This window comes from Anthonomus grandis, chromosome 3, assembly GCF_022605725.1.
Source record: "Anthonomus grandis grandis chromosome 3, icAntGran1.3, whole genome shotgun sequence".
Classification (NCBI taxonomy): Eukaryota; Metazoa; Arthropoda; class Insecta; order Coleoptera; family Curculionidae; genus Anthonomus; species Anthonomus grandis.
This window is the reverse complement of record NC_065548.1, coordinates 15,051,514-15,069,801: the sequence shown is the minus strand read 5'-3', so window position 1 is coordinate 15,069,801 and position 18,288 is coordinate 15,051,514. Positions and strand designations below refer to the sequence as shown.

The 18,288-nt window shown below is 31.3% G+C and overlaps 1 protein-coding gene across 2 annotated transcripts; it reads left to right on the top strand.

Moving 5' to 3' along the window:
- Positions 1 to 339: 339 nt before the first annotated feature.
- Positions 340 to 12,582, top strand: LOC126734356 (RNA-binding protein 1-like). Of its 2 annotated transcripts, XR_007660030.1 has the most exons (5): positions 340 to 506; positions 714 to 934; positions 998 to 1,096; positions 9,347 to 9,705; positions 11,686 to 11,886. XR_007660030.1 is itself a non-coding variant. In XM_050437947.1 (4 exons), exons 2-4 carry the CDS (start codon positions 726 to 728, stop codon positions 11,822 to 11,824), a joined length of 447 nt encoding a protein of 148 aa, XP_050293904.1. In that variant the 5' UTR covers positions 340 to 506; positions 714 to 725; the 3' UTR covers positions 11,825 to 12,582. The 2 variants fall into 2 exon arrangements, 1 of the variants encoding a protein (XP_050293904.1); XM_050437947.1 differs by lacking the exon at positions 9,347 to 9,705 and having other exon boundaries at positions 11,686 to 12,582.
- Positions 12,583 to 18,288: the final 5,706 nt, after the last annotated feature.

The window sequence follows — 18,288 nt, the reverse complement described above, 5'->3', positions numbered from 1 at the left end:
AAAATGTTTACAACTTTACCACCCTGCAATTCAAAATTTAAATCAATATACTACGACATAGATTGACGATACATTGCGTTTCTAAATTCTGTCGCAATATTAAAAAAGACCTTGTATTAATTAGCATAAAATAATTTTGAAAACTTGCATGTAAACGCACCATTACCAAGGTCAAAGTGACAGACTTGTCATGTTACATGACATTTGACACATTTACTATATTAGAGAGATATAGGAGACACTACGTAAGCGTAACGTAATCTCAACTATAAAAAAAACTATTGTGCGCATGCTCACGGCTATATGCTACAGCATAAATGATTTCAGATTTGCGTCTATACTTTATTTCCCTATTATTCACTTTTACTATTGATTGGTGTTCCCTTCGTTTTCCATTGTTCCTTCAGGTTACTGACCAGACCTCTATTCAGAGGATTCTTAATTTCCTAAATTATATTTTTCAAACAGGCATAATTGTTTTGGTATAAGGAACTTGCATTAAACAGGTATGTGCTTTCATAATCCAAACAAATATTCACACATTATCCATGCTCTCAAACAGTGACAAGATGGCCGCTTATGCTTCCTCCCAATTCATCAAATCTAATTTTGAAAATTTCTACTTATTAAAAAAGTCACTTTACCAACACTGACTCCTATTTACACGACCTTTAACTTCTAAAATCTAAATAAAGATGAAATTATTATTTCAGATCTCACCAAGAATGTCCCGCTATCGTGAATGGGACCTTTCTTGTAAGGTTTATGTAGGTAATTTGGGTTCTTCAGCAAGCAAACATGAAATAGAGAACGCGTTCAGCAAATATGGTCCTCTGAGGAATGTTTGGGTTGCCCGAAACCCGCCTGGGTTTGCATTTGTTGAGTATGAAGATCCAAGGGACGCTGATGATGCAGTCAGAGGCCTTGATGGGACGTAAGTATTTCTTATTTAGTTTAGGAAGGGTTTTTTTTCACATTTGTTCTTATGTCCTTTTAGTCGTTGTGGTGGAGCAAGAATCCGGGTTGAAATGTCCAGTGGTAGATCTAGGAGGGGCGGTGGAGGCAGAAGGAGAGATAGGTACTCGCCCAGGGATCGGTAAGTTTAATTTTTCTTTTTTTATGACAATTTCAACAATCATCACATCAAATGAAATAAAATGGCATTTAAAGAAAAACTTAAAAAGATGAATATGAATATATTATACTGTCAACAAATACAAATGTTAGCTTTTTCTAATGTGATATAAACTCTATATAATAATTTTAATTTAACTTTTATTAATTGCAATTGTCTGATATATAATTAGGGCTTGTTAATATTAACACAAAAATATAATGTATTTGGTGGACTTGGTTGGATTGCCATAAAGAACATATACATAAAAGGTAGAGATGAAAAAAAATTGATTGATATTGAAAAGATTAATTAGCCACCCTTCAAATCAGTGGCTAATTAGGTGGTTCATTGTTTTTTGTTTATAAATGTATCATTATATCTCTGATCATTAATTTTTATTGATAATGTTTATATTGGCTGAGTCAAACTGAAATATACTTTATTATCATACAAAATTATGTTTTTAATATTCTTAAGTTACTTGTTGCCAAATTTCTTGATCTTTCTGCATTTTTGATAAATTTTAACAACCTGATGCCACCCATTTAACTGTACTATTGAAGTAAATAAAAAGACTTTTACTTAACAAGTATTTGTTGCTTTATTTTTGCTCAGTACAAAGATAAAATTCTTCTATATTTTTAGATTTTGGTTTATAAACAGTACTAGTATGAAAAATAGATTTTACTTGAAATTTAAGGCGATGATAATATAAATCCTGCTTCTTTGGGTAGGGTATTGGTAAAAATATTTAAATATAACATAAATTTGGAATTTTGACAAATTATTTCAGATGAACCTGTGACATGTAAAATAAACACTACTGAATTTGATTGATTGACAGCTATTGATATAAACTTAAAACCTTAAACATATTTCACAGCTTTATAATTATTGCCTTTTTTTCATAAATTTGTAAAATAAAAATCAAATTAAGTTATTTTATGTGTATAATTCAATAAAGTTAAAAGTTTGGTATAATACTTAAAAACATAAAACAATTTGAATGACAACTTCACTTTAACTATTTAGGTATTCAGCCTCAGTAAGATTTCAGCAGATGTAATTAGAACATGACTTTTTTTTGTTTCTGAAACACAAATGTTTAATTTTTAAATGCATGTCATTTCTTTAATTACTCTTGAGCATGCATAGGTAGAGTATGAGATACCTTTCCTCAGAATCTATAAATGAAATCTCTTATTTTCTTTTTTTTTTAATAATAGCTTTATGCCAATTTTTTAATATAAAGTACAGGTATCAGATCAATACATAACTTGAATATATTTAGAGTTTCTATGATTTTAAAAGAAATTTAGCTCAAAATGTATCATTTGTACTTAATTATTTATGTTCATCTTGTATTGCATGTATACATATTTATATAAACATATTGTATAAATTTTTCCAAATAATTTCACAATTATAATTCTTAAACATAAAAATGGCAAGAGAATGATTTTTGAAACTATTGACGTGTATATATTCAGTCTGTAATTCCTAAGCTGTTTGACAGGCTGTCTCCTTTCCAATTTTCATGGCACTGTAAGAGATTGATTAGGTAGTGATCATCAGCATGGCTTTTCTTAGGTAGGTCTGTACAGGTTAATAGAGGGTATAAATATTTCTCAAAGTTCTTTGATAGGGTGGGTCATGATCATCTGGTTAGGATGTTTGGAGCTATAGACCTTTGTGGGACTTTGGTTGAAATTGTGTCATAATTTTGACTGGTTGCATGCAGTTAGTTAGATATATTTCTACTGGTATTAAAGTATCTTCAGGTATGCCTTAGGGTTTACATAATGACCCTGCCTTGTTCATAAGAGATTTGAGTGAATTAATTGTTCATTCAAATCATCCCCCTTTTGCTGATGGTTTTAAAGTGTATCTATTTATTTTCATGCTGAGCTACGTCAATTGGATTTAAATTATATTGCTGAGTGGTGTAATAGCAATAGTCTGCAATTGAATGTAAAGAAGTATGTATGTATTTTGTTTGGTCATTCTAAAAAAATTATTTATTATCAATACACAATCAACATTAATGATCTTCTTAACACACATTTTGTATATTATTTACAGGAGTATGTGTAGTATTGGATTTATCACTAGAAATCTTGTATTTAGTAGCTCAGATTTAATTAGTGTCGAACATGCAATAAACAAGATTTTTGAGAAGAGCTTGCACAGTGCAGCAATTAGTTTTGACCTTTTGGCAGAGACATCTATTGATGTCATAGTTTCAATTTTCTATAATGTGATCTACAATGGAAAGGTTTATTCCTCTAAAGAGGTACAAAAGTTCTTCTTTTCCATGTTGGTTTTCTTCAGAGCTTCGCATTTTGATCATAAGAAAGAAACAAATTCCCAAAAAGTTTAAAATTAGTGGTCAACAGCAGGAATATGATAAATTTGTATTTTTGAGACATCAATGTGAGTACTTAAGAGAGTTGTGCTATCAACAATATATAAATAAGGTGGAAATGAATCTCGCTAGCAATCCGAGGTACTTCTGGTCATATATTTGAAATAAAAGAACTGGTTTTAGCCTTCCCTCCAGAATGATGTACAATAACAGGATTAGTATGAATATTTCGGATACTGCGGATATGTTTGCCGAATACTTTTCATCCCTCTATTCGGATGAGCAAGTCAATGACATACCATCTTTTGATTTTGATAAATCAATTTGTCTGAGCAATTTAACTCTGTCAATGCAGGATGTTTATGAGGTTATTGCTTCCTCTAAAAGTAAGCTCTGCGCTGGACCAGATGGGATTCCGGCATTTTTTCTAAAGAAATGTGTTTGTGTTCTTACGAAACCAATACAGTTCATTTTTAACAAATCTCTAGGTACTGGTTCTTATCCCACTCTCTGGAAAAGAAGTTTTCTAAAACCCATTTTTAAATCTGGTAGTAGAAATGAAATTTCCAATTATCGGGCTGTGTGTAACCAATCTGAGTTGCCAAAGCTGATTGACTGACTGCCTGGTCAGTCATAGGATTGCCTGGAGTTTTAAATCTTTATTTAATCCTGAGCAATTTGGATTTATAAAAGGTAGATCTACTGATGCTAATTTGGAGCTGTATGTCAACTACCTCTACCGCTGATTGGAGAAGGGACTTCAGGTTGACTCAATATATACAGATTTTTCCAAGGCTTTTTATAGGGTTAACCTTGGGGTACTCTTGCAGAAGCTTAGGGCTTTAGGTATTGTGGGGCCTCTTCTTCAGTGGATCTCGGGATTCATCAAAGGTAGAACCCAGATTGTTATTCTTGGAGGTACATGTTCCTCTGAAATTTTGGTGTCATCTGGGGTGCCACAGGGCTCTCACTCAGGCCCTGTTTTGTTTTGCCTCTTTTTGATTGATTTAGTTTGGAAACTTGAAAATTGTTGTGTGCTAATGTTTGCTGATGATGTGAAGCTATTTAGGCCTATCACATCCCTTTCCGATGCTGTGCTCTTGCAAAAAGACCTTAAATTTGTTCTTTGATTGGTGCCACTTGAATAGAATGTCCCTTAATATCAATAAGTGCCATAAGATTACTTTTTCTAAGCAAAGAAACCCTATTGCTTTTCTTTATAAAATAAATAATGTAGCAGTTGGTGTCAAAACAGAGGTTTCTGACTTAGGAATATTTATTGACTCCAGGTTGTCTTTTAAAAGTCACATCAATCAGGTGACTGGTAGGGCAATGAAAATGCTGGGTTTTATCCAACGGTCTACAACTGATTTGTCTTTGTTTACTTTTAGATTACTTTATTGCTCTCTTGTTAGGCCCATCTTGGAGTATGGCTCAATTGTGTGGTCCCCATCATATAACTGCTACGTTGAGCAGATTGAAAAAACTCAAAATAAATTTTTAAGGGTTGCTGCTTTTAGATGTGGTTACAGGAGGCAGGAGTATTACTATCAGTGGGTCAGGGCTAACCTGAACTTACCCACATTAGAGTCACGAAGAACATTACTTGACTTATGTTTTATGCATAAGCTTTTAAATGCTACTATAGATTGTCCCGAGTTATTGTCTCTTTTTATACTTAGGGTGCCTTCCAGATTGAATAGACAATCAGACATATTTTCAGTCCCATTCCACCATACCAATTATGGTATTAGTGAGCCAATTACATGAATGGCTCGAAGTGCTAATGATCTGTCAGGACAGATAAGCTTTTTTGACTCTAGCACAGGAAAACATCTTTTACGAGGGAAGTTAAAGAATATTATTTCATAGGGGCTTTAATTAATTAACTCATCTAAACCTTTCATTGATTTATAGATAGTTTTGTATCTGAATATATATGTTTGTATGGGTATGCTATGTAACACTTTTGTGAATGGATTCCGTAAATAAATAAATGGTATATATTCTCACCTTACTGTTTCAAATTACTTTATTACTTTTTGGTTTATTCCTTGCTTATATTTGCAATATGCATCTGTAATTTGGTCTCCCTATTTTGATTATCATATTGAACACATTGAGGCTGTACAGGTGAACTGAAGTTAAAATTTGTCCTAATTATTACATCGACTATAATGCTGTCAGTATCCAGTTTGATATCCCTAATCTTGAAATAAGATGGGATCATTCTGGTGCTTTAACATGTAATAAGATCTTCATTGGTTTATATAATTGTCCTACTATCTTGAAGGCAATTCCTTTTAAGACCCATCAAAAAAGGGGTAACTCCGCTATGTTTCAGTTATCTTTTCATTCAGCCAACTATGGGTTTTTCTTCTCCACAAACCAGGACTGCATTTAGATCAAAAATAGTGAATCTTAGGTTTAACCTACAGTACCGAGCAAAAGTAAAGAAACTTTTTTTTTTATTTTTAAATTTATTTTATTAAAGTTAACTAAAATTTTTTTATCCTATAATACTACACCAAACTAGATAATAAAAATAAAACATGAACAATATAATTCTACTTATTATAAAGCCATATGTAAATTAATTAAAAAAAAACAGGGAGCAAAAATAGAGTAACACATATTTAAATAAAATATATAATAACAGCAAATTAATATTTAGTTGCATATCCCTTATTTTTATTAACTGCAAGGCATCTCCTTTTCATAGATCCAATCAGATTCCCTAAGGTCTCCTTGGGTACAGAATGCCATGCAGGTTCAACTGCTTCAAACAACTCGTCTCCATTTTTAAATTTTTCGGGATGTTCCTTACGAATTTTTTTGTCTACTAAATCCCATAGATTTCTATGGGATTAAGGTCAGGACTCTGAGCTGGCCACTTAACAACAGTTATTTTTTTGTCCTCAAAATTTTTTTTTATAATTTTAGCTGTATGCTTCGGATCATTGTCGTGTTGAAACCTCCATTGCAATGATATGTTTTCCTCTGCATATGGCAACATATTATCAGTTAATATTTCTAAATATTTAAACCGATCCATAATCCCATCAATTTTGACGATGGGGTCCATTTCCATACCAGAGAAACAACCCTACACTTGTACATTTCCCCCTCCATGCTTAATAGTGCCCAAAGTATACTTTGGATTAACTCTTTTATTTTTAGGACGCCTGACTCATAAAATACCATCAGAAGAAAATAAATTAAACTTACTTTCATCCGAAAATAATACTGTATTCCATTTTGCTTCTGACCAGGGGTTGTATTTTTGAAACCATTCGACTTTGATTCGCATACGAAATTAGAGGATTACGCACGAAAAATCGATATTCGTATTTTCGACCGCTTCGTATGCGAACTTTTTCGCATGCGGTGTCTCGAATGGGTATACACCATTCGAATTTCAAAGTTCGTGTGCGATTCTGCCACTTGTCTTGTTTTGATTTTAAACTAGCTTTGTTTTTTTTTTATTTGTGAGTTGGTTAAGTATTTTCGTAGTGTTTTTTTGTTGTTTATTGAAAAAAATAAGAATAATCAAATAGCAAGATTAAACAATATTGTGCAAAGAAAAGTCGTCGATGCACTGGAAGAGACTAAAACTCTGGCAGATAGAAGGAATAGGATGTACTCTTCATTTCTTGACCCATTTGAAATGTATTCAGATGCTCAATTTAATAAATTATATAGATTAAGCAAGCCTATTACGATAGAATGATTAAGCCTATTACGATGATGTGCTCTTTATGTGCACCAGAGACTGTGTAATCTGTCCGCTAGTTTTATCCACAGTTTTAGCCGAAAAATCTTGGATGAATTTGCCCGACTTTAATTCCGGGTGCTCTTCCATAAATGAAATTAGTTCTTTCTTTGGCTCACTTGACACAAAACCGCAATATTTTTTTAATTCATTTAAAAAAAAGTCAATTCGCATAAACCCAAGAAACGCCATGAAAAAACCTCAAAATTCCCTGATGTTTTTAAACTTAAATTTTAGGTTAGGTTAAATCTTTATCGTCTTCATCCCGTTTGACACGGCCTTCAATAGCACTCGACTTTGCTACGTTGCCACTACATTTCATGTTCGCATGCGAATGAAATTTCGAATGCTGTTCAAAAATGCACTTTTTAATTCGTGTGCGAATTTTGCCGCTCGACTTTGTTCGCATTCGAAGATTCTCGCATGGTTTCGAAAATACGGCCCCAGTTTAAATGGTCATGTGCAAATTGAAGTCGGGCGGTTCGATTCTTCTTCGAAATTAAGGGTTTCTTGGATGGTTTTCTTGCCGGCAAGCCACTGTCCCTTAAACGTCTTCGAACTGTATGAACACTAATATTTACATCGTCTAGTTAAGATTTTATATCCACTGCTGTGTTAAATGGATTTTTAAGAGCTAAGGATTTAATCTTCTCGTCAACTCTAGGCGTCGTTTTTCTAGGCCTACCAGTTTTAGGTGGACTTATTAATGAGTTCCTAATGCGGTGTAACTTTATGGTTTTGGAAACGACTGAGCGGTTTAATCCTAACTGCTTAGCACTGATTGCTTGTTTAACACCCGATTGATATTTTGATATTATCAACTGTTTTATACATAACGCCAAAGTAATACCTCGAGGCATATTTACAGGTTATTCTTTATTAATTAACAAAATATTATTGTGTATTGCTTTCAATAAGCAAATATAAACTAAGAACTTTCAAAATGTTTCTCTACTTTTGCTCCTCATAAAATAAAGATAAGCAAATATATTGTTTTTGTTGCAAGAATTTATAAATACCAAATATGTTTTTGCATTCCTTTGAACCTAAAGAAATAATGTGAGTATTTGTTTATTGGCAATAGTCGATTACTCTGGCTTTATATTTATTAAATAAAATGGTTCTCCACTTTTGCTCGTTACTGTATGTTACTTGTAAGTTATTTTTGTGAGAAATTTTTAGCTTTGTTAATGGTTATTTGTTCTGATTTAAGCTTCTGAGGTTTTACCTTGATGTATACATATATAAATATATTGTAATTCCAGTATTATTTTTGTATTATTATCTAATATTTTGTATTGTCTAATATTATTTTATTAAATTGGCTCTGCCGTATAGCCAGGTAATACATCTTTAACAGTTTTTATTGCCAATCACATGACTGACGGTAACTTTGACATAAAATGAAAAAAAGGAATTATTTTTGCCAACCAAATGATATATTTTGTCTTGTTTAATGTCTTAATCAAAATGTGCTACTCACTTTTTGACATTTAAATAAAATGAAAGAATACCATCAAAAAGCCTTTATTCATTCTTATGTTATAATGCAGTTTAATTAAAATTCAATCCCTTATGATGTTTGTATTTGTACACAATCTTCATTTATTTTTTCAGGATTTTTTTACCCTATTTGCCTGTCAGCGATATAGCGAATTAACTAAACAAACACTAGGCGAAACCTAAACTGTTAAGCAACAAAGCCAAATTAAATAAATGACATAATTTAAAAAGTATTTTGTTATTCGAGAAAACTAACTGAAAACAAAATTCTTTTAAAATTTCTGTAAAAGTCAACTACATAATTACATCATACAAGTCAAAAAAATAATTTTTCATTTGATGTAAATATTTAAAACCCATTTATAATTAAATTTGAAATTTTTGTTTAGTTAATTTTACATGATATTGCATGTATTTGCCATATCTACAGTAAATATAAAAAGAAAATGGTGTGGTTAAACTATTGGGCAACATCAATGAGGTACATCAATTATAAACCTCAATACTCAATTATTGAACTAAATATTAAAATTAAAAATAATATACGAGTTAAAAAACAACGTAAAAAATTGGTTTGTGGGCGTTACAGGATGCCTACGTCAACAATGGCGCTGTTTCACCACCAACTCATCCCTCCCTGAGACAACACATCACCCCCTACAGTTCCCCCGTTGGATTTATTTGAATACAACACCACCACCACCGACATCCATCATCTTTAAAAACATCGCGTGAAAAAGCGCCTATAAATCCGATCTGGCGTCAATCCCTTTGAAATTTTCTCGGAACAACAACAAAAGTTTTCCCTGTCCTGGCGCCGCTGCACAACCAACCAATTCCAACTCCTTTACGACGTAGCTTCGCCTGCATGGGTCACACATCACAAATGAAATTTCAGCTCTAAATATCTGCTTTCTACTACCTCTACTCGACGCAATACAAAGTCTGGTGGGCTATTTTTTAATAACCTCTTTCTTTGTTTATTTTTGGACAAAGAATATTAATATACAAAAATTAGATGAGTAAGGTTTTGCAGCTATTGGTAACTTTAATTTTTTTGAGTCGTTTGATATTCAACATCAAATAGATATTTGATACCTGCAGAATATTACTCCACTATTTTATATTTTTAAAATTTTAGTGTTTAAAATTGTAATAGGTTATCAAGTTTTTACCTTAATACTTCCAAATCACATTTTTGTGTGCTTAAATGTATTATCGATGCTTAAAATATTTTCAAAAATAACTGTGGTCGATATTAGTTTTTTTTTTACAGTATATTGATAGGAACTTGTAACTGAAATTGCACGTAATTTTATGGATTTTGTTTAATATCTTGAGCTAATACTCTCTAGGGTCAATTATCTTTGTTACTTTTGGAAAATTACACAAAACAATGGATGGTGTTTCCATTTTGTGGAAGCTAAGAAATGTTTTAATTTTGAATACAAATACCTTACAAAAATGCATAAGGACGAATGTTACAAGGAGCTTGTCTGGAATCCTTACATTGTATATGTTAAACTTAAATGGAAACAGGAAAACATGATTGAAAAGTTTTTTGATACATGATAACACCAATGGAACAAAATAAAAATATAAATTTAAAAGCACTAGGTTGAAAGAAGGGTTAAATTTTGAATTGAAATGTGAGTTGAAAATTTTAATAAATATTTTTAATATTGTATTACTATTTTACATTTCTTGATTTGTTTATCTTTTATTTTGTGTCTTTGTCCCCTTTCTATTACGTAAGACTCCAATAATCTTAGTACATTCCCTCTATTTAATTCCAATATTTTTGAGTTTTAGTATTCAGTGAGTTTATATGTATGGTATACTTGAGCATTTAAAATTATACTCTCATTTTAATTTTGTATTTAAATTTCATTGAAATTCAATTTGAAAAACTTGCAATGTAGTTAGTTACAGCAGTCAGTCTGTTACTCTCACGAGATGTGTTATCTCCTGCTTTGAAGCTTTATCTTCTACCTGCTTTTTTTATGAGAATTTTTTTTTTAAATTATCTGTTTCTTTTATTGAAGTCACTATGCTTATGAATACTGAATACAGATTGTTAGTGTTGCTTTCTGTATCAGGTATAAAACCAAGACTACTCTATAGAAAAAATTCTACTTAATATTGCTGATTTCATTTTACATGCTTTACATTTATAAAGTTTTGCGTTATGCATTTTGTATAAAGTTTTGTTTTAATATTTGCTAATTTTTATCGTTTTTACCTAGAATACTATCAATATTCAAATTGACTCCAAATAGAATTGGTTAATGATCAGTTAGTTATCCCACAATTTGTGCATTGCATTTCCCAAACATGTGCCAATAATAAGTCCGTTGTTAAGCATCTTTAAAGTACTAAACTCTCTTACTTAAAGTGCTCATTTTCTTATTTATCGAAGCCAGTTTTCTGAGTATTCAAATTCAAAATATACTTTATTGTTCTTAACATTTGTTGTTGTGAACAAAGCTGTATAAAACAAAAAAAATAAAGTAAATGAGAACAAACAACAAAAAATATATGAAATATACACACAAATAAAAATAAAACAAAATTAAAATAAAGTGCTGATACAACCTAAAGCTAAAAAAACACAATCAAACTTATACCAGTGGGAACTAAATGCACTAAAAGGTATCATAACACTCTTCAATATCATAATAGGGTTTTAACAAGCAATTTCCTGACTTCCTTAAAAGAAAGGTTCCTTCCTGAAAGATTATCATTGTATTTACTGCTGCGTACTTCTGGCACAGGAAAGTTAAATTAAGTAGCTTAGCCAATAGCTTCTGAAAAATGTATCTAATAAATATTCGATAATAGAAAATGTGATATGGAAGTATTACTAACATATTTTACAAGTAATTTTAATAACATTATCCACCTGTATTTAATATATTTTTCCGTTAGATCTCGTAGTCCAAGAAGGGATAGATCCAGGTCACGTGACAGATCCCGCGATAGATCTAGGGACAGATCACGAGACCGTGACCGTGATCGCAGGTCCGACTCGAGGGACCGCAGGAGCGATTCACGTGATAGACGTTAAGGAAACTCGACCCGATGTAATTACCATTCTAAGGGATGACAGAATAGTAAATATTAAAATAATTTGTGGTGCTTTATTTGGCAAAATGTGTTTTAGACATTATTGCGACAATCTGCACAACTCGACTGTTATTGAGCAAACGTTTAATCGGAACAAAATATGATATATTTAATCCCAAAACGCATTATTAACACTTTGTAGAACCTCTACTCTGGCATCCCATAATATGGTGTGACGTTAGCAATTCTTTGTACATGTAATTATGTAGGATAGCGGGAGCGGGTGTTGTAAAAAAAGCCATAGTCTGGTATAATTTATCTTGTTTTTTCATCTACTTTATTTTTAACCGGCTTCCGCCTTTCTAAACGATTTAATAAACTTGTCATTGGTAACTGTCAAATATTTAGTTTTTTAAATAGATTTCTAAAAATGTTCTTAAACGTATCATTAGATTTACGAATAAACTACACAAATTTTATTATAGATTTAAGACTTAAACAAGTTTTCAGGTTTGCTACAATCTGAATTTTTCGTAGAATACCACGTAGATATGATTGTTTCATCCGCATTAGTAATGTATATTTAGTACTGTAATTTCTTATTGATGATTTGTTTCATATATAGGTTTATATAATTTGCTGCTTATACGATTTATTAGCTTTATAGCATAGAGTTTTTTATATATTATTTTATTATGAAATTATTGTGAGCAATTCATATTTCTTTTTAAATTAAAATTATAAGAATAACTGAGAAAACAGCTTGTAATTATTTCAGTAAACAAATAGTCTTTGTTCCAGGAAAATGAGAGATATAGAATAGACAAATCGTTAGGTTCTCGTCTCTAATAAATCTCTCTAAAAAAAGTACCAGGTGTTTACATAGTGACATTTTTTATCAGAACTTTCCAGTTTGATGAGAAGCAACTCACGAATACAATTTGCGAAAATATTTGGACGTAAAATAATTTGTTACAGTAATTACAAGTCAATTTGTATAATACTGACTGTGTAAAATGTTTGAACGTCTTTTTTAATGTAAGGAAGTTTTAACTGTGTAGTCGAAGGAATATCCATAAACTCGCAATAGTTTTTGACTCAAGAATATAATATTTCAATCGTAACCAAACTACAGAAAGTGGATATTGCTAATTTCTGACAAAATTAAATCATTTACTGCAATCATAACTGGCGGGAGACTAGCTTTGTACTTGTTACAGTATGATACCAATAAAAAAGAGTACAGAAGTTCACCTACTCAGGTTTTTAATGACAAATAAGATTTTTAATGGCTTGTCCGACGATAGACCAGAGTATTTTTTAAAGATTCTACTTGAAGAAAATTAAAGGGAATATTAGGCGTAGTTAAGTTTTGCTGCAGAAAGGTAATATGTCTGTCTTTGACAGTAAGATAAGTTAAGAATTGTGGGAGAAATAGTGTTGGAAACATCTTTATACAAAAATACAAAGTAAAAGAAGGTTGTTAGCATTTTTTGAAAATATTACATTAATTTTAAATAAAACGGAAAATTGTTCACGTTTTTAGTGGATCAATAATGTGAAAATCACATTTAAAATCTTCAGTAATTACTACCTCATGATATGTTGAGACGAATTAGCTACACTCTCTAGATAGAATATGACAATTATTTGAATATTTAAACGCATAATTATTCAGATATCTCTTAACTATTTCAACTTTTAATGCTTGGGTTGGAAATGCGTTTTGACGTCAAAAAATGGGTAAAAAGTACGTTTCTAAATTCTGATCGCTTTCAAGTGTTGCCAACGTAGTGGCACAAATACCGCGACCACTCACATAGTCGAAATCAATAATATTTCTAGAAAGAGAAAAAGTCATCATTTTACGTTTAGCTGTATTGGTTCATATCATTTCTTTCACCAAACTAGCAAGTTATTTAGATCATAAGTATTGTAATTTGTCAAAGTAAGATTGTAAATCATTGCCAAACAACATAGTGGACTGAAAAACGAGGAAAAAGTCGCTTCCTTCTCGATTTTTTCTTTTTTTTTGAGGTACAACCACATGTGGTCTTTACAAAATGATAGAGTAAGTCCCTTGTTACCTGGAATTGACAATTACAATATTTTTTAGCAGGGACAACATTTTTTATGGCGAAATTTGTCAAAAATCTGTCAAAAAGATTTTTAATACTTTTTTAACATACTTCGCGATATCTCAGGAACTAATTAAGATATCAACTTACTTTTTTTTTCCTAATAAAAGAAATGTTAGCGAAAATAACTGTGGTATTTTTGTTAGTGTGAAAAACTTAGTTTTTTTGTAAAACTAGAAAAATATTTAATATCAACATTTTCGTCATAGCTATTTTCAGTAAGCGAGAAATTTTTTATTTTAAGATATTTAGCTATACTATCTGCGTATGAAATAAAGCCATAACAACAAAGTTTTTTAAAAAAATCATTAATCTAAGTCTTTTAGTTTCCGAGTTATAGCCAGTTAAAATCGAAGCTTTTCGTAGCCGCGTTTAAAATATTTCTACTGCCTATGCCGGCCGCGCCGCGCGACAGCAGTATTATTGGTATATCCTACATTAACGAATAATAAGCCAGTGAAAACCTGTCGGTAATAGACTTTTTAGTAAGGGTGCGAAAGTTAATGCTTTTTATGTGTTTTTATACTTATATTCAATTCTATTTTTATACTCCTTCAATTATCTGTATATACATTTCTGTTTGTTGTTTTGATATTCTTTTCTGTTAAAATGGAGTGTCTATTTTGTGAGCAACCTTTGCAAGAAAATGACAAAAGTGTAACACAAAATCCAAGGTTACAAGGATTAAAAACAATTATAAATGCAGCAGAAAAAAGGAAAGACTTTTGTTCCCAGAAGATTTTGAAACAAAAATATGACATTCTAGCCGGGAAGCTTAAGGTAAAATTTCATTCAACCTGCAGACAAACATTTATTAGTTTGCAAAATATTGGATATTGTGTTTCTCAAAACAACGAAAACGAAGCGACCGAGGCATCATCGTCTCGCACAAGATACCATAGAGATAGATTCAATCGTAGGAAAATGTGTCTAATATGTAACAAATCTGGAAAAAAAGGGCAGCAGTGCTTAACATCTGTTCAAACAGGTAGGTTGATTTTTTTGATTTTTGATTTTTTGATAAATTTCGTAAGAATAGAAGTTTGCGCTAACCTGAAATCTAAAATTAATCGCCAAAATAAATATCTGAAGATTTTTCTGTGTCTATCCAACCAATGCCTAAAATTCAAAAACTATCCAGGCTATTTTGATGCAACTTAGTTGGTAGTATGGATTGGTGAAAAGCTATTATATTTGTTAGGTTAAATTAACCGTTATTTATAAAGTAAAATGACGTTATTTATTTTTTTTTCTTATTCAGGAACCGGCAAAGTTACGCACTCTAAAATAATCCAAGCTGCAGACGACAAGATAACGACAAGATATTGAGATGATTTCAAAATTAGCTGGTTACGAGGATCTCTTTGCATATGATGCAAAAATCATAAAACGTGTTATTGTCAGTATTTAGTAACCGTAATATCAAAGCTTGTCAAAATAAACACGATATGACTACAAGTTTTCAACCAAACAGGGACAAGATGATGAATTGAGAACTGATTTAACAATAGTAATAAATAAGTTGTATAAAATAAATCATGTATAAAAAATACAGCAAGCAGTTCGGCCGAGCGGGCAAATGCGCTCGGGCGACCGATCGACTCACGAGGCTGCTGTTTGCTGTTAATGCACGATGCTGCATCGGACGCGAGAAAACATTCAAGTTCAACTCGCTATAACTCGAAAACTAAAAGACTTAGATTATTGATTTTTCTTTTAAACTTTGTTGATGTTATGGCTTTATTTCATATGCAAGATAGTATAGCTAAATATCTTAAAATAAAAAAGTTTCTCGCTTACTGAAAATAGCTATGCCGAAAATGTTGATATTAAATATTTTTCTAGTTTTACAAAAAAACTAAGTTTTTCACACTAACAAAAATACCGCAGTTATTTTCGCTAACATTTCTTTTATTGAGGAAAAAAAAAGTAAGTTGATATCTTAATTAGTTCCCGAGATATCGCGAAGTATGTTTAAAAAAGTATTAAAAATCTTTTTGACAGATTTTTGATAAATTTCGCCATAAAAAATGTTGTCCCTGCTAAAAAATGTTGTAATTGCCGATTCCAGGTAGCCAGGGACTTACTCTATCATTTTGTAAAGACCACATGTGGTTGTACCTCCAAAAATTTTTTTGAAACATTTTTGCACCTTTTTCAGTGCACTAACAGAAATAGGCAGATAGTGAAGCATTCACTATATCAATACTAGAAATATTAAAGAGAAGTGACCCAAGATGAGAGCCTTGAGGTCCTTCAGATGGAACCTGAATAGTTTTAAAGAGGAAAGTACCAATTTTAACAATCAGTCTACTATCAGAAAAGGAGCTTTTATACCCCTACAATAAAGGTTCATAAATCCCAATCTTTTTTAGTTTATGCAACAAAATATCGTGAGGTACCCTGTCGAACGGTTTGGAGAAATCAGTGTATATTGCATATATGTCAATGCGAGTAAGAAGTTTCAACTGCTGATTAATTAGTAGGGGTTTAAGAAGGGGGGTGATGTAGTCACAACCTATGCACTAAGTATACTGATGGGACGATAGTTGGTAGTAGGTTTTGTCGCCTGACTTATGGATAAGTTTTAAGAGACTCTCTTTCTAGTAGTCCGAGAACACTCCAGTTTGAAGGGAGATATTGAGGATGTGGTACAAGGATCTGAAGAGATTAAAACTAATTTTTTGTAGGAATAAAGTAGGCACACCATATCTAGGACCTTTTTTTAATATCCAAAGATGAGCGCCTAATAAAATATCTAATATTTTAATGTTAAGGATAGGGATATGGGTATTGGATGCGGATAATTCATGTGTTGGGACGTTAATGTTATGGTGTGTGTATACTGTAGAAAAATAATAATCAAACATATCAGCAATTAGTTTTATTGTATTTACTGGGATTCTGTAAAGTGGTGATATGTCTTTCATCAGCAGGATAATAAATATTTCAATATAATTATAAAGATTCCAACCCTCAAAAAGCTTGTGAATATTCCTTTATTATTTTTTTAAAAGATTTTACCCAAGCACCCCTATCAATACACGTCAGCTGGCACCTATTAATTTTTTAAATTCCTCAGTCTCTGAGGTAGATAGATCACACTTTAAAAAGAAATACCTAAAATTTAGAGCCGTTTAAGGCTAAATCGATCTCGTTAAGCTTAAGCATTGTCGGCAATTTCATTTTCCTTTAAAATAGGGCATAGATATAAATCTGGCAATTATAGAGCTGTCTGTCTCTTGCTATCAGTGTCAAAGATGTTAAAGAGATTTGTTTTGTTCTGTCAAAGGGCTTCCAGATTATTATTCATAGTTTGCTCAATAACCTACATAGTACACAGCTTCTAAAAGATTTTTTTTACTATGATAAACTATGATTAATAGCTACTTCTCTTTTTCAGGCTGTACTAATATATTTAAGGGTGTAATTCAAGGTACAATATTAAGACCTCATAATTTTTCTGCTTTATGGGAATAACCTGTTTGACGAAATTGGCTCTTCTTATATCATATGAAATAATCAAACCAGATATATTCAGAAAAAACATTATTACCGATTAACACAACATTTAAGATTACAAATAACACACCATTAAATGTAAAAGGACTAGTACCCTTCTATGTTCCTGTTTGAATTAAGTTCAAATTGTTATTTGAATTCAATTAATAATGTAGGCTCATTACATAGAACCCAGGTGCTAAACCTACACAAGCTAAAAGAATACATAATCTATATTACTAAAATAATTTAAAAACAAAATATGTCAGACACAAAGAGCAAAAAAAATAGATATATAAAATATAACTACCCCTTAATTAAATATTTCATTTCTACTATGTATAGGTATGTAAACATAGTTTCTCCTTAAATTTAAACAGTGTATGTCTATTTGGGATGTTATTATCCTGTAAAGATAAGATGGACATGGGTGCATTAGAGTTTTATGGTAGAAAGTACATACGTGAGTAGAGTATTCTCCTATTTTGCATAATAAGCGCTGCAAGCTTATATGTCCATGATCTCCCCTGCTATATAAATTGTATTAAGAGTTCTGGAGTTTCTGTAATCTACTTTTATCATTGCAATCCAACCATTCAACCATAAACTGTATCAGAATATTTACACTATGAAAGCACTAAGGATTCACCCAATAAGTTATTTTAATTTTTTGTGTAGACATATTAATTTAAGTGCAAAATACGCTTTCTTAAGAATATCAGACACACTTGACTTGATGGATTCAATTCAACGCTAAAAGATGTTCAGAAGATATGTTATACAAAGCGAGCAAATCATATTTTATTTTAGTCTCTGCAATTTGAAA